The sequence below is a fragment of the Palaemon carinicauda genome, chromosome 19 (assembly GCF_036898095.1).
Source record: "Palaemon carinicauda isolate YSFRI2023 chromosome 19, ASM3689809v2, whole genome shotgun sequence".
NCBI classification, from domain to species: Eukaryota; Metazoa; Arthropoda; class Malacostraca; order Decapoda; family Palaemonidae; genus Palaemon; species Palaemon carinicauda.
Genome location: NC_090743.1, coordinates 116,115,548 through 116,139,945, shown reverse-complemented (window position 1 = coordinate 116,139,945; position 24,398 = coordinate 116,115,548). Strand labels below are relative to the sequence as shown.

Genomic DNA, 24,398 nt, shown 5'->3' with positions numbered 1-24,398 from the left:
TCAGCTCCTAGGGGTCGATCAGCATCCTAAGAGGATCGCGAGGCTCCGTAAGGAAGACGTACTTAAAAGGCAGAGTAATTGTTCAAGTCGACTTCCTTACCAGGTACCTATTTATTTTGTTTTTGTTATTTTGATAACTTCTAAAATGAAATAAAAAACTCTTAGCTCATAAAATGTAAACATATATTACTGGTCTCTACCCACCATCCTGGGTGTGAATCAGCTATATATTCACCGGCTAAGTTAAATATTTAAAAATGATATTTTAATTATAAAATAAATTTTTTAATATACTTACCCGGTGAATATATAAATTAAATGACCCTCCCTTCCTCCCCAATAGAGACGCAGTGGGACGAGGAGAAAATTGAGTCTTTGTTTACATAAGAGCTGGGTATCTGGTCGACAGATGGCGCTGTTGGGCACACCCGCAACCTGTGTAGCGATCGCTGGCGAGTTTTTTCCGTAGAGTTTGTCTGTCGAGCAACAGAGTTGCAGCTATATATTCACCGGGTAAGTATATTCAAAAATTTTTTTTATAATTAAAATATCATTTTTCATAATTATTTAAGTGAAATTATAATTGTTTGTAATTTAACTTTTCAGCTTCTTCTCCGCGGGGAACACTTCCCTTCGGAGGATCCGTGGTTCTTCATATTAGTCAATATTTTTAGCTGATTGAAATAATTTTAATTCTTGTTTTTAAACAAGACTTACCCGGTAGTTATATATATAGCTTACGTCCCTGACGTCACGGCAGAAAATTCAAAACTCGCGCCAATCGCCGATTGAATAGCCAGGTATACCACCCCTGCGCCCTAGCGAGGTACCTAGGAACCATTCTAGGAACCCTCATATATTCCCTGCCGCGCTAGCGGCAAGATGTTGGATTTTTCACTCGCTATAACCTGTATATTACAGTTATCTTGGTGATGTACATTTTATTTTTAGCCTTTGCTGGTTGGATTTTATTTTTACTGAGTGTTAGTGCTTTAACTACGTTTGTATCTTAACAGAGGTAGGAATGGGAGTTTTTTCCCCCTACTGTAAAACTCACAAACCTACTCTTTAAACATGATGGCGGAGATCGTTCCACCATCTCTATGACGTCACAATCGTGTGACGTAAGCAACATAGTACTACGTAATATGTTGCATAATTCTTTTCTTTGCTTTTTCTTGTAAAGAATGAAAAGGAAATCTAACTTACAATAAGTATTTAACTTTTAATATTAAAAGATTATATTCATGTTCAAGAAATATTTGTGTTTTTAGTATTCGTTCTTTGAATCATCGATACTATTTTCAAAGATTAAATAGAACTAGCGTATTGTTAATTTTCGCTGCGTAGTTCTCATGAAAATACGATGCAGTCCCAATAATTCTTGATATCGTTGTTTATTTTCTTTCGATGTTGGGATTCTAGTATTATTCATATATTCACATATGTGTTCCAATTGTAAAGTGTAGCAATCCACTATTTTTGGAAACCCTTAAGATTTAAGGGTTGTTTACATATATATATACGTTATTACGATATCTGTTAATTTTAATAATAACAAATCACTATTTCTGGGAACCTTTAAGATTTAAGGGTTGTTTACATATACAGTATATATATGTTATTCCTATACTGTATATGTTCATTTGAATCATATAACATGTAACTTTCCCGGTAGTTATATATAACTACCGGGTGAGTATGTATAACATTTATCTTTACCGGTAGTTATATGTAATTACCGGGTAAGTGTGTTCAAACATTTATTTACAATGAAAATATCAGGGTAATATTTTATAAAAAATATTTTGTTACATTTTTATATAGCAAGAACTAGAAACGATTTTGCATTCTCATTCAAGCCCTTGGCAGTAGAGAAAGATCTATCACAACGGGCAGGACTAATTATGGTCTTTTGTGTTAGAGTTAAAGTGCAAGTTTCAGTGCTAAATTATTGCAGTGAATTTATTCAGCACAGTGGACGTTTTTTCCTAGCCTTAGACCTCTTCCAAGCTCCCCAACCCCTGGGAGAAGGAATGTCGATCGGCCAAAGGAAACGAGAGGCGTAAGCTCACGAGCAGACGTCCTCTCGAGCGTTCCTGTTGACGTTCCCAAGAATGCTCGCCCTTGCCATGGGGAAGCAAAGAGCGTTGGACGTTAAGCTACTAACACTGCTGGTAGAGTCTTGCATTGCATCACATTTGCTAATAATAGCAATACTATAATGCTTTACGAACCAACATAGACACGGTTTTTGTTCCAGAGCGCAAGTCGGCCTTGAGAACCCTCTGATGAACTGAACGCGCCGAGTGACGTAATGAAGATCATTTTACGCACGGCGCTAAGTCTTTCAGGACGCTCGGCGCCACGTCTTTCAGGACGATCTGCGCTAAGTCTTTCAGGATGCTCGGCGCCACGTCTTTCAGGACGATCGGCGCCTCGTCTTTCAGAACGCTCGGCGCCACGTCTTTCAGGACGATCGGCGCCACGTCTTTCAGGATGCTCGGCGCCTCGTCTTTCAGGACGCTCGGCGCCTCGTCTTTCAGGACGTTCGGCGCCACGTCTTACAAGATCTTTGTCAGTAGAAGACATTGGTAATCACTTTTCTCGTGTTGAATTTGAGATTCTCAGAAGGAGAAGATCCTTATTCCTTTCGTCATTCAGTTGATTTAGAAACTCATGAAAGTTTTTATGATCAGTTTCCAAATTATTTTATGCCTGTTGCTCCACGTTCGCTACCCTCTGAATTTACACGTGGTCATCAATGAAGCTTTAAGGATGGTGGGAGACTGTTTAGAGTCTCAGAAGCACCAAGGAAAGACAGCTTTCTTTTTTCCTCTGAATAACCTGGCCTCTAGATCTTGTATCTGAGGTACGAGATTAATTTTTTTATTATCTCTAGCCAAGCTACAACCCTAGTTGGAAAAGTAAGATGCTTTAAGCCCAAGGGCTCCAATAGAGAAAAAATAGCCCAGTGAGGAAAGGAAATAAGGAGATAAATAAATGATGAGAATAATTTAACAATAAATCATTCTTAAAACAGTAACAACGTCTAAAACAGATATGTCATATAGGGTGGAGGTCTAGCCACTTTAAGGTCGAGGACCTTGTGGCAGCCCCACAGAGACTGTTACAGCCCCCTGGGTGGATTGCTGACTCTCTCAAGGAATGCAGGTAAATGAGACATATAAAGCTATGAAGCCAGCTTCCTTATCAGGTATTCCAGGATAGCAAGGGTGGAGGTCTAACCACGTTAAGGTTGAGGACCTTGTGGCAGCCCCACAGAGATTTTTACAGCCCCCTGGGTGGATCGCTGAATCTCTTAAGGAATTCAGACAATGGGGCAGGATAACTTTGAGGTCCATGCTATTCCTTGAGGATGGATGCAAAATCTTTTTCCTAGTGAAACCTCCTTTGTTAGTTACTTTGATAAGACCTCTCTGCAAAACAGACTTTGCAACATCAAATGTCTCTCTTTTGGGAGAGGGAGGTTTTTTTCCGGTCCTGGATGTAACTGCTCTCAATGCCTTCGTTCAGAAGTCAAAGTTCTCCATGGAGACATCGAAATCATGAACTATTTAAAGTCTCATGTCAGCCTGGTCACAAGGCGAAGCAGAGTCTGACTGCTTTCGCCTTCAAGCAGTAGAGCCAGACTACATAACTTCTGGCAATCTTGGGAGAAGAGGGGAGCAGACCTTTGGTCAGTACATCTTCTGAAGGAGGATTACATTTTCCTTTCATAGGAAAACCTCCTTTAGTTTTAGCTCCAATAGATCTCTCACAGATCTAGAGAGGAGTTTAAGAGGCAGGCTTTGCAATTAAACTTTTGCTAAATGTAGCAGAATACAGTACTGCACTCAAGAGACATCAGAGCCTCCCTGTATCTGGACGATTGATTTATCAGAGCTCTTTCTTACGATCTTCATGAAGGATTTTCAGATAACTTTGAACCTTTCAGAAGAATTGCGTATTCCTGTCAACTAGACGAGTCTCTTCTGACTCCAGGACGTCTTACAGGACGTTCAGCGCCACACCTTCCAGGACGTTCGGTGCCACGTCTTACAGGACGCTCGGCGCCTCGTCTTCAGGACGCTCGGCACCACGTCTTTCAGGACGCTCGGCGCCACATCTTATAGGAAGCTCGGCGCCACGTCTTACAGGACCCTCGTCTTTCAGGACGCTCGGCACCACGTCTTACAGGACGCACGGCGCCACGTCTTACAGGAAGCTCGGCGCCACGTCTTACATGACGCTCGGCGCCCCGTCTTTCAGGACGCTCGACGTTGGAGATCTAGAAGGAGGCATGACATTGAACATGAGAACCTCGGACTTCGTGGTGACACTAGTCGAATCGAATGTCGAGATCAAGGATGCCTTAGTTCCGATCTCTTTGATCACGAAAGTTTTTTATCGAGCGTCTAGCCTTAGTACAACGCGGCGACATAGGCGGTGATCTGGGTTTCCTTGACGCCAGGAGTCAGGACCTTATACATGTATCCTGATAAACACAAAGTCACTACTTCCATTAGATCTTCTGACACCATCACGAAAAATACTTTATTTAAGGATGGTGATTCAGAGTCAAGTTTTTTCGGGCTTTTACGTCTCCTCTTAGAACGGAGCAAACCTTCTTGAAACTGCAATCTTTCTAAGATACAGAAGTGTTCTGCGAGGAAGAGGATGAGTGTGTTGGGAAACCTCTCCTCTTGGGGAGGGTTTTTTTTTCCCTGGGAAGACTGATTCTTTCTTTGTGACCATTGTTATGTCACTGTTCATCCTAGTTGTCCTGGACCAGGGCTCGATTCCCGGCCAGTCAGAAGCTAGAAGCTATGATCCTTATGTGAGTTATCTTTATTCTCTCCATTTCAACCTCAATCATTTTGGGACAAGGAGAAGGTCTTGAGTCGATATGCATCTCTTTTAGGATGCTATAAGAAGTTGTATTCAGTGGTTGTTTAATCCAATCAAATTTCCGGAAGGTCACCCCTTTTGAACAGAGGATCTTAGACCTTGTGTTGTGTTTCCTCACCTCGGATTCGGGGTAGGAGCAACACTAGACAGTTGGAAGCTTCGGGACTTTGGACAGAGGATCAGAAGAGCTTCCTCATCACTCAAAGGAACTGTTGACAGTCCAGTTGGCTCTCAAAAAGCTTTGAAGGGTCAGTTTGGAAGAAAGTGGTGCAGGTCTATGCCGATCACACCACAGAATTGGCTTTCATTGCCAAGCAAGACGGAACCCACTCGAGGTTCCTTTACGGGACTGAGAGGAGTCTTCTCATCTGGGCTAAGGAGAAGAATGTATTCCTTCTAACAAGGTTCTTTAAAAAAGAGAAGAACTTATGGAAGAACAGTCTCAGCTGGAGAATGGACACTCCATCGAGAAATCTGCAAGAATCTGTGGCGACTTTGGTGTCGTTCTTGTATAGTCCTATTCGTGACATCAGACAAAGAGACTAGAAACTTACTGCTCTCCAGTGCCAGATCTCGAAGCAGTCCACATAGACGCTTTCCTATTAGTCTGGTCCAATCTGGATGTGTACATTTTCAATATTAATCTTACCCGATAATCATGTAGCTGTCAACTCCGTTGCCCGACAGAATTCTACGGAAGGGATACGCCAGCGATCACTATACAAGAAGGGGGTGTACTCACCAGCGCCACCTGTGGCCAGGTACTGCAGTACTTCTTGTTGACACCACCTCAATTTTTCCTCTGTCGTGCTTCCGGCAAGACCTACATGGATACGCTTATAATTTTGGAGTCTTGTTCACGGTTTTTGGTGAAGTATTGCTCTAAGATTTCAGCTTTCGCTATACAGGAAACTTGTCTCTTAGCTTAGATAGCTTTTAGATTGATTTGATTAATGGTTAACGATATTTTGCTTTAATTGGAATCCCCCTTGACTGTTCTTTGATTCAAGATGTCCGACCTTTCTCAAGCTCCTCCCCAAAGACGATGTAGGACTTGTATTAGGCGTATTCCGAAGGCCTCGGTTGATCCTCACACCGTTTGTTCCGACTGTAGGGGAAAATCCTGTCAGTTGGAAGATCGATGTGAGGAATGCGCCGGACTTTCGGAACTTGATTTTGTTCGATTCCTCAAGTATACCACTAAGTTAGAGAGAGAGAGAGTTAGGAGGAGTTCGGCTCGCTCTTCGCTTTATTCCTCACCCCATGATCCTCAACCTTTTCCTCCCCCTGTAGTGGCTACCCCCGATCCTACTATTTGTGCTCAGCCTGATATGTCTGATGTTTTACGTGCCATTCAGGCTTTAGGTGATAAAGTGGAGTCGGTAGTGAGTGACCACAAGTTCCTCTTGGCAGACGTCAAGGAACTTAAAGTGAAAAGTGCAGTGGGAAGTGGTAGTGCCAGTGCTGTGCCGAGTGCTAGTGTCAGTGTCAGTGTTGTGCGTGAGGGTACTTCTGTGCGTGCCAGTCGTCCTCCCAGTCCGGGACCTCTTGCAAGCTCCCAAGCCCAGGGGAGAAGCAATGTCGAAGGGCAAAAGGGTTCGGCAGGCCTTGATCGGCGCACAGCAGTATCCTCGGTGGTTGCGGGCGTATCTTACAGAGATCGTCACTTCCACTCTCAGACGATTGAGCCCTTATTTTACTCGTCTGCAGAAGAATTTTCGGGGAGAAAACGCTGGACTCAGGTCTCAAGACCTCTTAAGCGTAAAGTCCAGACCGCACGAGTTCTACAGCCCGGATGTAGTCATTGGGCTAGCTCTGACTCGCCGCAGTCATCAGGTGACTGCACGCCTCCTAAGAGAGGTAAGGCGATGCCTCAACAGACCTCAACTTCTGTTAAGGCTCTGCCTCAACAGACCTCAACGTCTGTTGATCCCAAGATGGCTTTGCTGCAGTCTATGCAGTCGCAGCTTGCGGTATTGATGCGTGAGTTTCAGGCAGAGAAGGTTACACCTCCTCCTGCGAGCGCTCCTCCTCCTCTACGCAGTCCAGTCTGCCAGACGTACGAAGTTGAGGTTCCTCAAGCTACCTCCATGTGTGAGCTACCGCGTTGGGAGTTGCCAGATACCAGCGTTGTGCAGCAACCTCCACCTTCCTTGAGGCAGGAACCTCTTACCACGCGGCAACCTCCTCAACAATGGGGACAGGAGTCTTATGCCTTACAACCTCCTCTACCTTTGAGGCAAGAGTTTCTTGCAGTAAGACCATCCTCGAGGCAGCAACCTCTTGAGGTACGACAACCTCTGCCATCCTTGAGGCAGCCACCTCAGCTCTCGCAGCTGATACCTCCACTTTCCTCGAGGCGAGAACCTCAACTCTCGAGGCAAGCACCTCAAGAACCTCAACTCGTGAGACAGGAGCCTCTTTCTGCGCAGCCGCCACCTCAACTCTCGCAGCACCCACCTCAAGAACCTCAACTCGTGAGACAGGAACCTCTTACTGCGCAGCCACCTCAACCCTTGAAGCAAGCGCAACTCTTGAGACATGAACCTCATGCAATGAGTCAGCCACCTCAACGCATGCATCTACCTCTTTCTCCTCAGCTTGAGCAGTCTTTGCAGCCTGAACCTCAGGTTTTACTACAGTCGCCTCTCACCACGCTTGCTCCCCAGACTCCCGCAGAGCCTCCTTCTTCCCAGCCTCATGACTTTGTCATTACCAGCCCTCATCCTCTTCAACAGAGACTTGAGGATGAATCCACAAGTGTATATGCACCCGCTTGTCAGGATTCTGCCGTTCAGCATACCGCTGTAACTTTACCTCTCGCTTCTCAACCCTCAGGTGATGAGGTTTCTGAGGAGGAAGCTGCGCACCTGGATGATCCCTCTTCTGACGTGGAGGAACCCAAGTCGTTACCACCCTCCATTGACTTTCGCAAGGTCCTGGCTCTTTTCAGAGAAGTTTACCCGGATCACTTTGTTTCTGCTACCCCTCGCTCTCCTCCATCAGAGTTTTCTCTAGGCATGCAACCTGTTAAGTCTGCCTACACTAAGCTCGTCTTCGCTAGATCTTCTAAGAGAGCTTTGAGAATGTTAGGGGATTGGTTGCAGTCCAAGCAGCAACTAGGGAAGACGTCATTCATGTTTCCGCCTACTAAGCTGACTTCTAAGGCGGGCGTATGGTATGCCACAGGAGAGGAACCAGGCTTGGGAATCCCTGCCTCTGCCCAGGCTGACTTCTCAAGTTTGGTTGACTCTCCACGAAGGTCGGCTATGAGGCGCTCTAAGGTCTGCTGGACCTTTTCTGACTTAGACCACTTCTTAAAGGGAGTCTTTCGCGCCTTTGAGATTTTTAATTTTCTCGACTGGTGCCTGGGGGCCTTGAGCAAGAAGACTGCCCCATCTGACAAGGACTCGGCCATGCTTATAATGTCCTGTATGGATAAAGCAATTCGCGATGGTTCCGGCGAACTTGCCTCCATGTTTGTTTCGGGAGTACTCAAGAAATGGGAACAACTTTGCACCTTCCTTTCCACTGGTATCACCTCTTGTCAAAGGTCTCAGTTACTTTTTGCTCCGCTTTCTAAGTTCCTGTTTCCTGAGGACCTTATCAAGGAATTGTCTGCGGCTCTTATTCAGAAGGACACTCATGACCTTGTGGCCTCTTCAGCACGTAAGGCTAAGGTTGCTCCTTCGGTTCCTAGAACTTACCGCACCCCAGTGGCCGATACTCCTGCTACAAGATTTATTCCGCCCTTTCGTGGCAGAGCCCCCAGCCGAGGAAGTACCCGTCCAGACGGTTTCAGGGGCAGGTCCAAGAAAGGTCCCAAGCCTTCGAAAGGCAAACATTGACTCTCCTCCTCTCCAGACAGCAGTAGGAGCCAGACTCAAGATCTTCTGGCAAGCTTGGGAAAGAAGAGGTGCAGACGCCCAGTCTGTCAAGTGGCTAAGGGAGGGTTACAGGATACCATTCTGCCGCAATCCCCCTCTGACCACTTCTCCCATCAACCTCTCTCCCAACTACAAGGAAAAGGACAAGAGGCTAGCGTTACACCAAGAGGTGTCGCTCCTGTTACAGGAGGAGGCAGTGGTGATAGTCCGGGACCATCAATCCCCGGGCTTCTACAACCGTCTCTTTCTGGTGGCCAAGAAGACAGGAGGTTGGAGACCGGTGCTGGACGTCAGTGCGCTCATTGCTTATGTCACCAAGCAGACGTTCACTATGGAGACGACGAAGTCGGTCCTAGCAGCGGTCAGGCAGGAGGACTGGATGGTCTCGTTGGATCTGAAAGACGCTTACTTTCACGTTCCTATTCATCCAGACTCCCAACCTTTCCTGAGATTCGTTTTTGGAAAGGTTGTGTACCAATTCCAAGCCCTGTGTTTTGGCCTAAGCACGGCGCCTATGGTGTTTACGCGACTGATGAGGAATATTGCGAAATTCCTCCACTTGGCGGACATCAGAGCCTCCCTTTATTTAGACGACTGGCTGTTAAGAGCCCCCACAAGTCGTCGCTGTCTGGAGAGTCTCAACTGGACTTTGGACTTGATCAAGGAACTGGGTCTTTTGGTCAACTTAGAAAAGTCCCAGCTTATTCCTTCCCAAACCATCGTTTACCTGGGAATGGAGATTCGGAGTCAAGCTTTTCGGGCTTTTCCGTCGGCCCCAAGAATCAGCCAAGCCCTAGAGTGCATTCTGAGCATGCTGAAGAGGAACAGATGCTCGGTGAGACAGTGGATGAGTCTAACAGGGACCCTGTCATCGTTAGCCCTGTTCACCGAGTTAGGGAGACTCAACCTCCGCCCCCTTCAATTCCATCTAGCAGCTCACTGGGACAAGAATATGACGCTCGAAGCAGTCTCTATTCCTGTTACCAAAGAGATGAAGACTGCTCTCATGTGGTGGAAGACCAACATCCTTCTCAAGGAGGGTCTATCGTTAGCGGTTCAGACCCCCAATCTTCATCTCTATTCGGACGCATCAGACTCGGGCTGGGGCGCGACCTTGGACGGACAGGAATGCTCGGGAACATGGAACAAGGAACAGGAAACGCTTCACATCAACTGCAAGGAGTTGCTGGCAGTTCATCTGGCTTTAATGAACTTCAAGTCCCTCCTGCTAAACAAGGTGGTGGAGGTGAACTCCGACAACACCACAGCCTTGGCATACATCTCCAAGCAGGGAGGGACCCATTCGAGGAAGCTGTACGAGATAGCAAGGGACCTCCTCATTTGGTCAAGAAGTCTAAACCTCTCACTGGTAACGAGGTTCATTCAGGGCAATATGAACGTCTCGGCAGATCGCCTCAGCAGGAAAGATCAAGTCATCCCCACGGAATGGACCCTTCACAAGAGCGTGTGCAACAGACTTTGGACCTTGTGGGGTCAGCCAACGATAGATCTGTTCGCCACCTCCATGACCAAGAGGCTCCCTTTGTACTGTTCCCCAGTTCCAGACCCAGCAGCAGTTCACGTGGATGCTTTTCTGCTGGATTGGTCCCATCTCGAGCTATATGCATTCCCACCGTTCAAGATCATCAACAGAGTCATTCAGAAGTTCGTCTCTCACGAAGGGACACGGCTGACGCTGGTTGCTCCCCTTTGGCCTGCAAGAGAATGGTTCACAGAGGTACTACAATGGCTGGTCGACGTTCCCAGGACTCTCCCTCTAAGAGTGGACCTTCTACGTCAACCTCACGTAAAGAAGGTACACCCAAACCTCCACGCTCTTCGTCTGACTGCCTTCAGACTGTCGAAAGACTCGCTAGAGCTAGAGGCTTTTCGAAGGAGGCAGCCAGAGCGATTGCCAGAGCAAGGAGGATATCCACTCGTAGAGTCTATCAATCCAAGTGGGAAGTCTTCCGAAGCTGGTGCAGAGCCAATGCAGTTTCCTCTACCAATACCTCTGTAACCCTAGTTGCTGACTTCCTGTTACATCTTAGGAATGTTAGATCTCTTTCGGCTCCTACGATCAAAGGGTACAGAAGTATGTTGGCTTCAGTTCTCCGCCACAGAGGTTTGGATCTTTCCTCCAACAAGGATCTACAAGACATCCTTAAATCTTTCGAGACTTCTAAAGAACGTCGATTGTCCACTCCAGGCTGGAATCTAGACGTAGTCTTAAGGTTCCTTATGTCTCCTAGGTTTGAACCTCTCCAGTCAGCTTCTTTCAAAGACCTTACTCTCAAAACTCTTTTCCTCGTCTGCCTTGCAACAGCCAAAAGAGTTAGTGAGGTTCACGCCTTCAGCAGGAACATAGGATTCACATCCGAATCAGCAACATGTTCCTTACAGCTCGGATTTTTAGCAAAAAATGAACTTCCTTCACGTCCTTGGCCTAGATCGTTCGAAATTCCTAGCCTTTCCAACATGGTGGGTAACGAGCTAGAGAGAGTTCTTTGCCCTGTCAGAGCTCTAAAATACTATCTTAAAAGGTCAAAACCTATACGAGGACAATCAGAGGCCTTATGGTGTGCCATCAAGAAACCTTCGATGCCTATGTCCAAAAACGCAGTTTCGTATTATATAAGGCTTCTGATTAGAGAAGCTCATTCTCACATGAAGGAGGAAGACCTTGCTTTGCTGAAGGTAAGGACCCACGAAGTGAGAGCTGTAGCCACTTCGATGGCCTTTAAACAGAACCGTTCTCTGCAGAGTATTATGGATGCAACTTTTTGGAGGAGCAAGTCAGTGTTTGCATCATTTTATCTCAAAGATGTCCAGTCTCTTTACGAGAACTGCTACACCCTGGGACCATTCGTAGCAGCGAGTGCAGTAGTAGGTGAGGGCTCAGCCACTACATTCCCTTAATCCCATAACCTTTTTTAACCTTTCTCTTGAATGCTTTTATTGTTGTTTTTTGGGTTGTTACGGTAGGCTAGAAGCCTTCCGCATCCTAGTTGGTTTGGCGGGTGGTCAATTCGTTCTTGAGAAGCGCCTAGGTTAGAGGTTGTGTAGAGGTCCTTTAGTATGGGTTGCAGCCCTTTATACTTCAGCACCTTAGGGTTGTTCAGCCTCCTAAGAGGAACGCTGCGCTCAGTAAGGAAGACGAACTTATTAAAGGCAGAGTAATGGTTCAAGTCGACTTCCTTACCAGGTACTTATAATTTCATTGTTATTTTGAATAACTGATAATATGAAATACGGGATACTTAGCTTCTTGATATACATGTACACTGGTTTTCACCCACCTCCCTGGGTGTGAATCAGCTACATGATTATCGGGTAAGATTAATATTGAAAAATGTTATTTTCATTAGTAAAATAAATTTTTGAATATACTTACCCGATAATCATGATTTAATTGACCCACCCTTCCTCCCCATAGAGAACCAGTGGACCGAGGAAAAATTGAGGTGGTGTCAACAAGAAGTACTGCAGTACCTGGCCACAGGTGGCGCTGGTGAGTACACCCCCTTCTTGTATAGTGATCGCTGGCGTATCCCTTCCGTAGAATTCTGTCGGGCAACGGAGTTGACAGCTACATGATTATCGGGTAAGTATATTCAAAAATTTATTTTACTAATGAAAATAACATTTTTCCTCATTCTATTTCCTTACAAGGTGACACAAAGTTTGTGTCACACGAAGGGACCAGGTGACTTTAGTGGCCTTCTTTTGGCCCTCAAGAGGATGGTTCACAGAGATACTGGAATGGATGGTGGACTCTCCTAGAAGTCCTCCATTAAGAGTAGTTTTACTCAAACAACCTCTCTTGGAATGTTACCTCTCTAGTCTCCAAGCTTTTCTTCTAGCTACCTTCAGCCTTTTGAAACCTCACAGGAACTAGAAGTTTTCGAAAGAGGCAGCTAAGTCTTTTACAAGAGCAATAAGAACTTTTACCATCAGGATTTATCAATCCAAGTGGGAGGCTTTAGAGAAAGGTGCAGAGTCAACTCTGTTTTTCTTTTCCAGTATCTCTACAACTCAGATTGCTGACTTCCTGTTTTACCTTCGAAGGAAGCTCATTTCTTCGTCCTCTTCCATCAAGGGATACAGGTGTGTGTTAGCGACTGTTGTCAGACACAGTATCTTGGACCTTTCGATTGATAAAGTCCTACAGGAACTTTTCAACTTGTTTGAAACATCAAACAACCAGGATTCACCAGTTTGGATCCTGGACTCAATCCTGAAGTTCCTTATGAGTGACAAGCTTGAGCACTTGCTTTCATCTTCATTTTAAGGACCTCTCGATGAAAACTTTTTTTTTTGTTAGTCTTGTGACATCTAAAAGAATCGGTTAATTCATACGTTTAGTAAAACGTTGGCTTTCGAGATAACGAAGCTATGTGCTCATTGCAGTTAGGCTTTCTCGCCAGGAATGACCGCCTTTCTCAACCTTGACCCAAGGCTTTTGAGTTTCCGAATTTTTCGGATATGGTTGGCGAGGAGTTGGAGAGAGTCCTGTGACCAGTAAGAACCCTGAAGTTCTACCCAGGCAGTATGAAAGAGTTGCGAGGCAAGTCGAAAGCTCTTTGGTGCTCGATTAAGAAGCCCTCGTTATCAGATGTCAAGAATGTCCTTTCATTCTTCATCAGACTCTTATAAGAGAGGCTCATATACATTACAGTGAGACTGGCCTCAAGTTTTTAAGGTCAAGACGCATGAGGTTAGTACTATAATAACTTGAATGACCTTCAAGCAGAATAGATTGTGGTGGAGTATTATGGACACAACCTTTTGGGGGAGTAAATCTGTGTTCACTTCACACTATTTTAATCGTGTCCAGACTCTTTATGAGGACTGCTACACTCTGGGACAATTCGTGATAGTGAGTGCAGTAGTGGGTGAAGGATCCACCACTACGTTCCCGTAATCCCAATAACCTTTTCTTCTCTTGGAACTTATATTTGTTTTTATGGTTGTTTGTGGAGACTGTTAGTCTTCCAAAATCATTGATTTTAGTCAGGTGGTCAATTTTGTTCCTTGAAGAGCGCCCGGAACTGGTTATTGGAGGAGGTTCTGTCATAATGAGGTATATACACCGGTTTGACAGTCCCTACAAGATCTTCAGCCCCCTGGGAGGATTGCTGGATCTCATAAGGCTAGCAGACATAATGAGACAGAGAATCATTGAAGTCAGCTTCCTTATCAGGTACGAACCCTTAAGTTTGTTTTAATTAACTCTTGAGAAAAATTCCAGATATACTAGCTGTCTCTAACCCTCCACCAAAGGTGTTAATCAGCTATATATATAACTACCGGGTGTAGTTTTTTGTTTAAAAATGGTATTTTCATTATAAAATAAATTTTTGAACATACTTACCCGGTAGTTATATACAGTGAACCCTCGTTTATCGCGGTAGATGGGTTCCAGTCGCGGCCGCGATAGGTGAAAATCCGCGAAGTAGTGACACCATACTTACCTATTTATTCAACATGTATATTCAGACTTTTAAAACCTTCTCTTGTACGTAGTTCTGTTAACAAACTACCCTTTAATGTACAGAACACTTAATGCATGTACTACAGTACCCTAAACTAAAACAGGCACAAATATTAAAGGTGATTTTATATCATGCATTTCCTAAACACGCTAAAAAGCACGATAAAAAATGGCAACCAATGTTTTGTTTACATTTATCTCTGATCATAATGAAGAAACAAACTGGAGGTAGAGCTTTGCTTATTACCCAGACATATTTCCCATACTTTTCCCTTAGAACTACATCACATCTTCCTACTTTATATATATATATATATATATATATATATATATATATATATATATATATATATATATATATATATATATATATATATATATATATATATATATATATGTGTGTGTGTGTGTGTGTATATATATATATATATATATATATATATATATATATATATATATATATATACATACCTACATATATACATAAATACATGCATACATATATATATATATTACTGTATATATATGGGTTATGGAAAAAATCCGCGAAGTGGTGAATCCGCGATGGTCGAACCGCGAAGTAGCGAGGGTTCACTGTATAATTAAAGTCCCACCCTCCTCCCCTCTAAGAGACTAGAGGCATGGAATATATGAGGGTTCCTGGAATGGTTCCTAGGTACCTCGCTAGGGCGCAGGGGTGGTACACCTGGCTATCCAATCGGCGATTGGTGCGAGTTTTGAATTTTCTGCCGTGCCGTCAGGGACGTAAGCTATATATATAACTACCGGGTAAGTACTGTATGTTCAAAAATTTATTTTATAATGAAAATACCATTTTATTACAGTTACTCTCCGCTCCCCTTCTCCTGTCGATGTCAATGAGGGAAGGGAGGGCGCAGTTCGTATTTTATGTTTGTTCCCTCGGTGGTCTCCTTTCCCGTCACGGACTAGGTGTTCCACCCGAGGTAGTTTTTTGTTACATAATTTATTTTATTTTTCCTCAGTTAGCAATGCAGTTCATCATTCGACTAAGAGAGCCACGAAGCAGAGCTGTTCTGTTCATGCCTGGGGAATCTGCTGTCACTGTCGACCCTCAGAGGGCGTCATCCCTTCTTCTTAGAAGTACGCCCATGGCACCACCTGATCAGTACTTCATCTTTGAGGAACTAGCTCCGGCTACGCTTCCTCAGGCAGTGCTCTTGGCAGATCATCTTAGAGTGCTACCAGGAGGTTCACCTCAGGGTTGGACTACTTTCCCTTCTGAGGGAGAGTTTTCCTCCCCAGGTGTGCGGTTGTTTTTCCCTTCCAAGGGAGAACTTCCCTGCATCTTCTTCATCACTTCATCGACTCTGACTGCTGTTGCTGTCTTCGCCTAGACTACGCTCCCCCCCTTGCTGAGTCTCTCCTCCTTTGGGGGCGGAGCATAGTCTTAGGCAAGTCTCTCCTGCGAAGTGATCACCTCTCTCGTTTGCGAGAAGGGCCACTCACAGAGACTCCTCTTCGGAGGATTGCTTTGGCTGAAGGTCAGCTTGCTGATCCACCGGCCCTCAGGGGCATCATCTGTTCCTGGACCTTCTCCTGATGAAGCTGCAGCTAGTCCTCGGACTTTGGCCGCGATCTCCATAGGTGGATGTTTGCCCTTCCAAAGGGCACATCCCAGTTCCCAATCATCCTACCAGCTGACCTTCAGACCTGCCGTTCCTGTCTCCTGTACATCCTCTTGAGACCAACGGTCTCCAGCACGCCAGCGCCCTGCAGTGCACCAGTGCTCAACAACATCGTGTCAGTGCCAGCCTGCTTCTTCACGCTTTCCAGAGTGCCCCCGCTCTCCAACTCGTCAGCGCTCTACCACGCTTCGGCGTTCGCCTGACTTGCAGCATTCTCCTGCTCATCCTCAGCGCCCTCCAATGCCCCAGCAATCTCCCAATCGCCTGCACTCTCCAGCGCAGCCTCCCCGTTCCAGGGAGCAGAGTTTGCCAGCTCACCAGTGCTCACCAGCCTACATACGCTTGCAAGCGCAAGTGCGCTCTCCAGCTCGAGCTTGTCAACGCTCACCAAAACCACAGCGCGCTCCTGAGCAACCTCAGGCTTCTGCTCGCCAACGCTCTCCAGCACGACGTTGCTCTCCCAAGCCGCAGCGCTCTCCTGGGCACTAGCAATAGTGCTCCTCTGTGCATCAGGCTCTCCAGCACCGAAGCTTTCACCAGCTCTTCAGCAACCTCCGGCTCGCCAGCGCTCACCTGTGCACCTGCATTCTCTAGTAGCAACCTCCTGTGCAGCGCCGAACTGCAGCTCATTCTAAGGAGACTGTGCAACACCCTGCGCAGCGTCTTAGTGCGTGCCTGCGCTCTCCTGCGCAATCTAGAGAGACTGCGCAACACACTGCACAGTGCTTTACTGTGCGCCAGCGCTCTCCTGCGCAATTGAACTCTCAGATCTAGCACTCGCCAAAGAGCCAGCGCTCTCCTGCGCGCCAGCATTCTTCTGCGCACTAGATTCCTCCTGTGCATCACCGTACTGCGCGCCAGCGCTCTCCTGCGCATTCTCTGGAAACTGCACACCAGTATCATCCTGTGCACCAGCGCTCTCCAGATCGCCAACGCTCCAGTACTCTCCTGCGCACTCATGCATCAGGCTGAAAGAACGAAAGGGAAAACTTTTTGACAGGTCACCATCGCCCACCGGGAAAGGAGGGAAGAGGCTTCACAGAATGGTCTTTGGATCACCTTGTAGCCAACAAAGTCCTGACTTTACGGGGTTCTCCAACTATGGATCTGTATGCAACGCCCCTGAACCTCAGGCTTACGCTGGTCCCCAGTCCTAGACCCCAAGGCTGTCTGGCAAGAAGCATGCCAACAACGGTGGGTACAACAACGACGTTTATGTCTCGTCCTGTTTTTTGTCTGAAGAGAAGGGTACTCAACAAGGCTAGAACATCAGTCAGCCTCTCAAGGGCTCTCATAGCTCCGCGATGGCATTACACAGAATGGTTTCCAAACCTTCCGCAGCTCCTGATAGAGCCTCCAAGAGAATCCTCTCCACGTCACAGACAACTACACTTCGACATCTACCACAAGCTATAGCGAATAAGTTGCGAAGAGGTTGTCTAGATATCTGAGGAAATCCTCAGCATCAGTCTACCAGGCAAAGTATAACATCTTCTGTGGTTGGTGTCTTGGGAAAGCGTATCTTTCCACTTGATACCTCTATTCCAGCAATAGCGGAATCCTTAAGTATATGCACAAGGAAAAGACCCCCTTTTCAGTTTCAGCAGGTAAAGACGATCACTCAACCTTGAGCCTCGCCTTCAAACTGAAAGGAAGGGACATCCCCCCATCACTAGATCTTTCCTAACTCATGCGGCCTTGCAAACTTGCCTTTTCCCAGTCGAAATTGAGACCTTCCTCTCGGAACATGGTTCGAGTTCTCCAGTCTCTGAGGAGACCTCCCTATGTTCCACTTCACCTGGCAATAAATTTTCACCTGGTTTAGAAGACAGTGTTCCTACACACTTTGACACCGGCCAAACAAGTCAAGGAACTTCATGTTCTCTCTTTCGACATCGGCCATTCATGAGAAGGGTGAAAGGCGACGTTCAGTTTTGTCCCTGAGTTTGTTGCCAGTCAGTCTCCAGAGGTGAAGGATCGTAGACAATAAGTCTCCACTCAGTAACTGATGATCCAGATCATCTGTTACTGTACTCGGGGTGAGGTTTGATGCTCTACCTCAAGAAAACAGCATCAACCCACCCGGATCCCTTCTCTTGTCGTCAGCACTGAGAGAGACAACAGGAGGATCACCAAAACAGCATCTCTACTGGATTCGCAGAGTCATCAATTACGCTCTGAATCCAGATCCTCATCCAACACGTTGACCCACGATGTCAGGGACTTAGCTATGCCCTTGGCCTTTCTAAGCAGATTACTCTGTGACGCATGTTCTACATGAAAGGGTGTGAATGCTCCAGGTGGCTTTCATAACCTTTCTCCTTCAAGACGTGACCCACAGGAACTCGATACGATTTTTATTGGTGCTGTGATGGCAGCACAACAGCTGGTTGTATACCTCAAGCTGCTTATTGGACAAGTGGGAGAAGGATGAGGGCACTGTTACCTGGTTTTAGTCTGCGTGAATGAAAAGGTTTGTCTGTCTCTCATTCTTTTCTTCATCCTCCTCTCTTGGGGAAAGCAGCATCCTGGGTTCTCTGCATAAGCTGACCTCAAACCACTGCAGGTAAACCATGCTCCCTTCTGTACCTAGTATTAAGCTGACACTGTTGCGTCCCCATACCCTGGCGAGGTGGTATTGGGAAAGTCTTGGTTACAACAGTTTTTCCTACAAAAGACGCGAAATAACCTTTACCTGTACGGTCACACTTCTAAATATCTCAACACACCGATTGCATAGGCCGCAAACCTTACATAGCAAGGTTTTAGGGAGGTGCAAGGACTCCTTATTTTGGGTACAAATATACTCAAATAAGGAGCCCCCAGGTAAAGCCAAAAAGCCAGATTGGCAGGAATGTCCACCCTTCGTAATGGGTGAGTCACCTCCAAATAAATAGCGTAGGTTTGTATTCCAGTTACGGAAAAAAGGAAAAATTCATAGATAATTTGTATTTTTCCTAACGATACAAACATTTAGCCATTTGTACAAACTTACCCACCAGCCCTATCCCCCTTGAAGTCCTACCTCCAAGCAAAGTGAGCTAAGTCACCAGTGTGTGAGTGGTAGCAAGCCACCCCCCCCCCTACCCCTGCTAACTAGCGAAATGGGTAGTTAACCCTCAATAAATTTTAATGGCTCATCATTTCAGCTTCGCCAAAAATTATACCCCCAAATAAATAGATAAAGTTTTGTATCGTTAGGAAAAATACAGATTATCTACCAATTTGTCATATCATGATTTCTTGTGTAGTACTTAAGATGAAAGAAAGTGTCATTTATAATTAGTATTCCTTGTTAGGAACTGATGTTAACATTCAAAACATCTGATGGTTAATGCAGTGGTGTATTGTCTAGGGTATGATGTCTGGTTTTTATTTATATTTATTGATATTTTTGTATTTTATTTGTTTTCTGCATTTTAACTTTTTATTTCTTTTCTCCAGGACATGTCACACATCTTGGCGGGCTCATCCGGCGGAGGAGGTGGCCTCATCATCCGCAAGACTAAGAAAGAAGACAGCGATGGCACATTCAAGAAGCCAGGCTTGCCCGTGAGAGGGTCCCTGCTGGGGCTAGACAAATTAGCCGCCTTGAAGAGAAAAATACGCGAAGACGAAGACCTGGAGAAAAAGAAAGCCAGGAATCAGCACAACTCGTCCTCATCCTCGTCATCGAGCGACAGCGAAAGTGACGGCGAGAATGAGTTTAAGGACCGATGCCAACCAGACAGGCTGCAAAATACGAAAAGAGAGAATGAGCATGAGGATCGGTGCAAACCGGACAAGCCAAAAGATGAAAAAGAAGACAAGGTGAAAGACAGGGAGTACCGAGCCAGGTATGACGAAACGCCGACATACACCGGCGGTGTCAACAGAGACATACAGAGTAGGATGATGGAGAAGCAGAGAAAACAGAAAGATAAGTATGTCCATGCCTCGTCAAAAAACAGCAGAGAGCAAGACGGTGGAAGAGGCTCTTACAATGATCGCAAGGACAGGCGTTACCTAGACGAGAGGGAAAGGGATTATATATATGGCAGGGGTAGAGACAGAGGTGACAGACACAGGTACGACAGGCGAGAGAACGATCGAAGCGAAAGACGAGAGAAGAACAGAAATGAAAGGCGAGATAACGACAGAAGCGAAAGGCGGGAGAATGACAGAAGCGAAAGAAGGGAGAATGACAGAAGCGAAAGACGAGAGAATGACAGAAGCGAGAGGAGACGTAACGACTTTAGTGCACGGTCCGACAGGGGCAACTTTTCAGAGAGATCATCTGGACCAGGCGACTGGTCTGAGAGATATGGCAGAACTCCCAGGTTCTCGGATGCTCCTGAAACCCCGCGGATACCTGGAGTAAAAGACACTCCGTCGCATTGCCCCTGGGACGAGGACGATAACACTCCACATAAAACGTCGTCGTGGGATTTACCAACTCCGTCAGTGCATAACAGATCTAGAGATTCAGACTGGTCCTTCAGAAGTGGGAACAGATCTGTACGAGACAGAAACTCGCCTGGTAAGAAAAGCCATCACCAGATAAGCGACAAGACACCGTTGCCGACGCCGTCATACAAAGATAACGTCTGGATGTCCGAGAGGCGCAACAAAGGAGAGATGGAGTTTGAGGATGAAGAGGAACGAGAGAGATGGGAGGAGGAAGAGAAGAGGCTGGATCGTCAGTGGTACGACATGGATCAAGGTTACGACGACACCAACAATCCGTTCTCTGACGTTTCCGCGGAGTACGAGAAGAGGAAGACTGAAAAGGTGGAAAAGAGCAAGCGAAAAATGAGTGCCAAACAGAGACAGATTCACAAAGATAACGAACTCTGGGAAACCAACAGGATGTTAACCAGCGGCGTCGTTCAGAAAATTGATTACGACGAGGATTTTGAAGAAGAATTCACAAACAGAGTTCATATTCTGGTGCATAACATAGTTCCTCCATTTTTGGACGGTAGGATTGTCTTCACCAAGCAACCAGAGCCGGTGATTCCCGTCAAGGATTCAACTTCAGACATGGCGATCGTGTCGAGGAAAGGGTCGGTGGCAGTGAAGGCCCGTCGCGAACAGAGAGAGAGAAGGAAGGCAGCCAAGAAAGAATGGGAGCTTGCAGGGACTCAGCTGGGAGATCTCATCGGAGTCAAGAAGGAAGATGAGAAGGATGACAGGAATATAGAAGAAGGCGAGACTGACTATAAAGCCGATCAGAAGTTTGCCGAGCACATGAAGGACACCGGAGAGGCATGCAGTGACTTCGCCATAAAGAAATCGATCAAGCAGCAGAGGGAGTATCTCCCCGCCTTTGCCGTGAGAGAGGAACTGCTGCGGATCATCAGGGAAAACTCCGTTGTCATTATCGTCGGAGAAACGGGCAGTGGAAAAACGACCCAGTTGACTCAGTACTTGCACGAAGACGGCTATAGTGAGCACGGCATGATCGGCTGTACCCAACCAAGGCGTGTGGCCGCCATGTCTGTTGCCAAGAGAGTTTCTGATGAGATGGGGACACACTTGGGAAAGGAGGTTGGTTACGCCATTCGTTTTGAAGACTGTACCACCGAAGATACAATCATAAAGTATATGACTGATGGTATCCTACTTCGAGAATGCCTGCGTGAAAGTGACCTGGATAATTACAGTGCTGTCATCATGGACGAAGCCCACGAAAGATCGCTCAGTACGGATGTGCTGTTTGGCCTGCTTCGGGAGGTAGTTGCCAGGAGGCAGGATCTTAAACTTATTGTAACTTCAGCCACAATGGATGCGCAAAAATTTGCCACATTCTTCGGCGAAGTACCCGTCTTCACAATTCCTGGCCGTACATTCCCAGTAGAATTATTCTTTTCTCGCAATTCTGTTGAAGATTACGTGGAAGCAGCTGTTAAGCAGGCGCTACAGATTCACCTCCAGGCTGATGAAGGGGACATTCTCGTCTTTATGCCGGGCCAGGAGGATATTGAAGTAACCTGCGAATTGATCGTCGAAAAGCTGGACGAGATTGATAATGCTCCCCAACTAGCCGTCCTTCCCATATATTCACAGCTGCCATCCGATCTTCAGGCGAAGATTTTCCAGCGTGCTCCAAACGGTCTACGCAAATGCGTCGTGGCCACCAACATCGCTGAAACTTCTCTAACTGTCGATGGCATCAAGTATGTAGTCGACTCTGGGTACTGCAAGCTGAAAGTTTTTAATCCTCGAGTGGGTATGGATGGATTGCAGGTGTATCCAGTGTCCCAGGCCAATGCCAATCAGCGGCTTGGAAGAGCCGGCAGAACCGGTCCTGGCATGTGTTACCGGTTGTATACCGAGAGGCAGTATAAGGATGAGCTCCTAGCGACAACAGTCCCCGAAATCCAGAGGACGAATCTGGCTAACGTTGTACTTCTGCTCAAATCCCTCGGAGTTGAAGACCTACTAAAGTTTCATTTCATGGATCCCCCACCTCAGGATAACTTACTGAATTCACAATACCAGTTGTGGACGCTAGGTGCTCTGGACAACACGGGCGTTCTCACAAAGCTGGGCCGTGCAATGGTCGAATTTCCCTTGGATCCGGCGTTATCCAAGATGCTGTTAGCCGGGGTCGAGATGGGGTGTTCTGAAGAGATATTGACTATTGTGTCCATGTTGTCTGTGCCCGCTTTATTTTACCGACCAAAGGGCCGAGAAGAAGAGGCCGATGCCATGCGGGAAAAGTTCCAGGTACCCGAGTCTGACCATCTGACCTATCTCAATATTTACCGCCAGTGGCGCATCCAGAAGTACTCCATGAATTGGTGCAATAAACATTTCCTGCACTTCAAAGCGCTGAAGAAGGTTCGTGAAGTGAGGCAACAGCTCCACGACATCATGGACCAACAGAAGCTCGACTTGATAAGTTGCGGCATGGATGAAGACCTGGTGAGGAAGTGCATCTGCGCAGCCTATTTTCATCAAGCGTGTCGTCTCAAGGGTATCGGAGAATATGTCAATCTCAGGACGGGAACGCCGTGTCACCTGCACCCGACGTCGGCCCTGTTTGGCATGGGATACACTCCGGACTACATAGTGTATCACGAACTGGTCATGACCAGCAAGGAATACATGCAGTGCGTCACGGCCGTCGAGGGTGGCTGGCTGGCGGAAGTCGGCGACAAGTTCTACAGTGTTAACGAGGGTGGAGCATCGCGTATCGAGAAACGTCGCATGGCGATGGCCCACAAAGCAGCCATGGAGGCCGAGATGGACAGGGCACAGCAGACGCTGAAGGATCGTGCCGAAGAAAAACAGAGAAGGGAGGAATCCTCCCACCAACAACAGGTGTATGTGATAGGCACTCCAAGACGAGCACAGACGTCAGCCCGTTATGGCTTCTAAAAGGCACGTAAGTTGCAGAAGAAACAGATGTTATGTAAATAGTGGTGTAATTATGGTGTAGTTTTATCACAGGTCTATGAATTATTTTGAACAGTAATACAATTACTGTGATATTTTAACAACCAAGTACTTTTGTTTAGTAGATTAACATCTCTGTTGTAATATATAATTAAAGTAGTTTTTGTACAGTTGTGAGATTTATATTAAAAATAATTGTACTTGAAGTAGTGTATGTTATGCTCCTTTGTTTTATCTTTAGAAAATTTAGGTTTATTAGCGGATGTCCCCACATGAATACAAGCACTAGTTTAAAGTGACACCAAACTGCTTGCTTTCAAATTATAAAGCCAAGTCACAGATTCTTGATGTCTGTCCAGTTACAATCCAAATAGAATGTGACGAGTTGATTCACACATAGTGAATGATGGTGCAACCCCTTCTTCTTCTTCAAGAGATACAAAGGTGGAAAATTGAAATTGACCTGGTGAAGGTCTGTGATACCTCTTTGGTTTAGATGGACTTACAGGTGGGACATTCAGCATGAAAGCTCTGACAGGGATTACATTCACTGAGGCCAATCAGCATGACATATGATAAGCTCAGAATAGAATAAAAAGAAAGGTTTGTGGAAAAGTTCAAAATGCTTATGAAGATGGGATTGGGATAAGACTATCCAGTGCCTGGATGTACCTTGGGGGGGGGGGGGGGAAAGGGCACCACTGTAACACCACGAAAGAAGTGGAAACAAAGATACTGTATAGTCAAAAGTTGGAAAGGGAGCACAGAACTCCACTGTACTAAGACTTATTAAGTACAGTAATGCCTACAATATATCGTTTGGGTATACTAACGTCACCAACAGATAAGAAGTTAGTTGATGAAAACATTTATGAATTATCTGTTACGACCATCGTGATCACGACCTATCGAAGTTGGGGTCCCGATGAATTTAGATCATACTGTACCATGGTTCTTATTTCCTTTTTTAATTGCTTTTTTCCAATGTTCCATCACTGGCTTGGTAATTGACAGTTATAATCAGGCCTCATCTTAATATGTTGGACAAAATTTTGT

The 24,398-nt window shown here is 46.0% G+C and overlaps 1 protein-coding gene across 1 annotated transcript in view; it reads left to right on the top strand.

Moving 5' to 3' along the window:
* Prp16 (ATP-dependent RNA helicase l(1)G0007) overlaps nucleotides 1-23,551 on the top strand; it is a 49,870-nt gene extending 26,319 nt beyond the window's left edge. The window contains exon 2 of the mRNA XM_068393780.1: nucleotides 19,404-23,551. Coding sequence (XP_068249881.1) covers nucleotides 19,407-23,324 — 3,918 coding nt within the window. The 5' untranslated portion in view covers nucleotides 19,404-19,406 and the 3' untranslated portion in view covers nucleotides 23,325-23,551. The remainder of the gene's footprint in view (nucleotides 1-19,403) is intronic.
* Nucleotides 23,552-24,398: the final 847 nt, after the last annotated feature.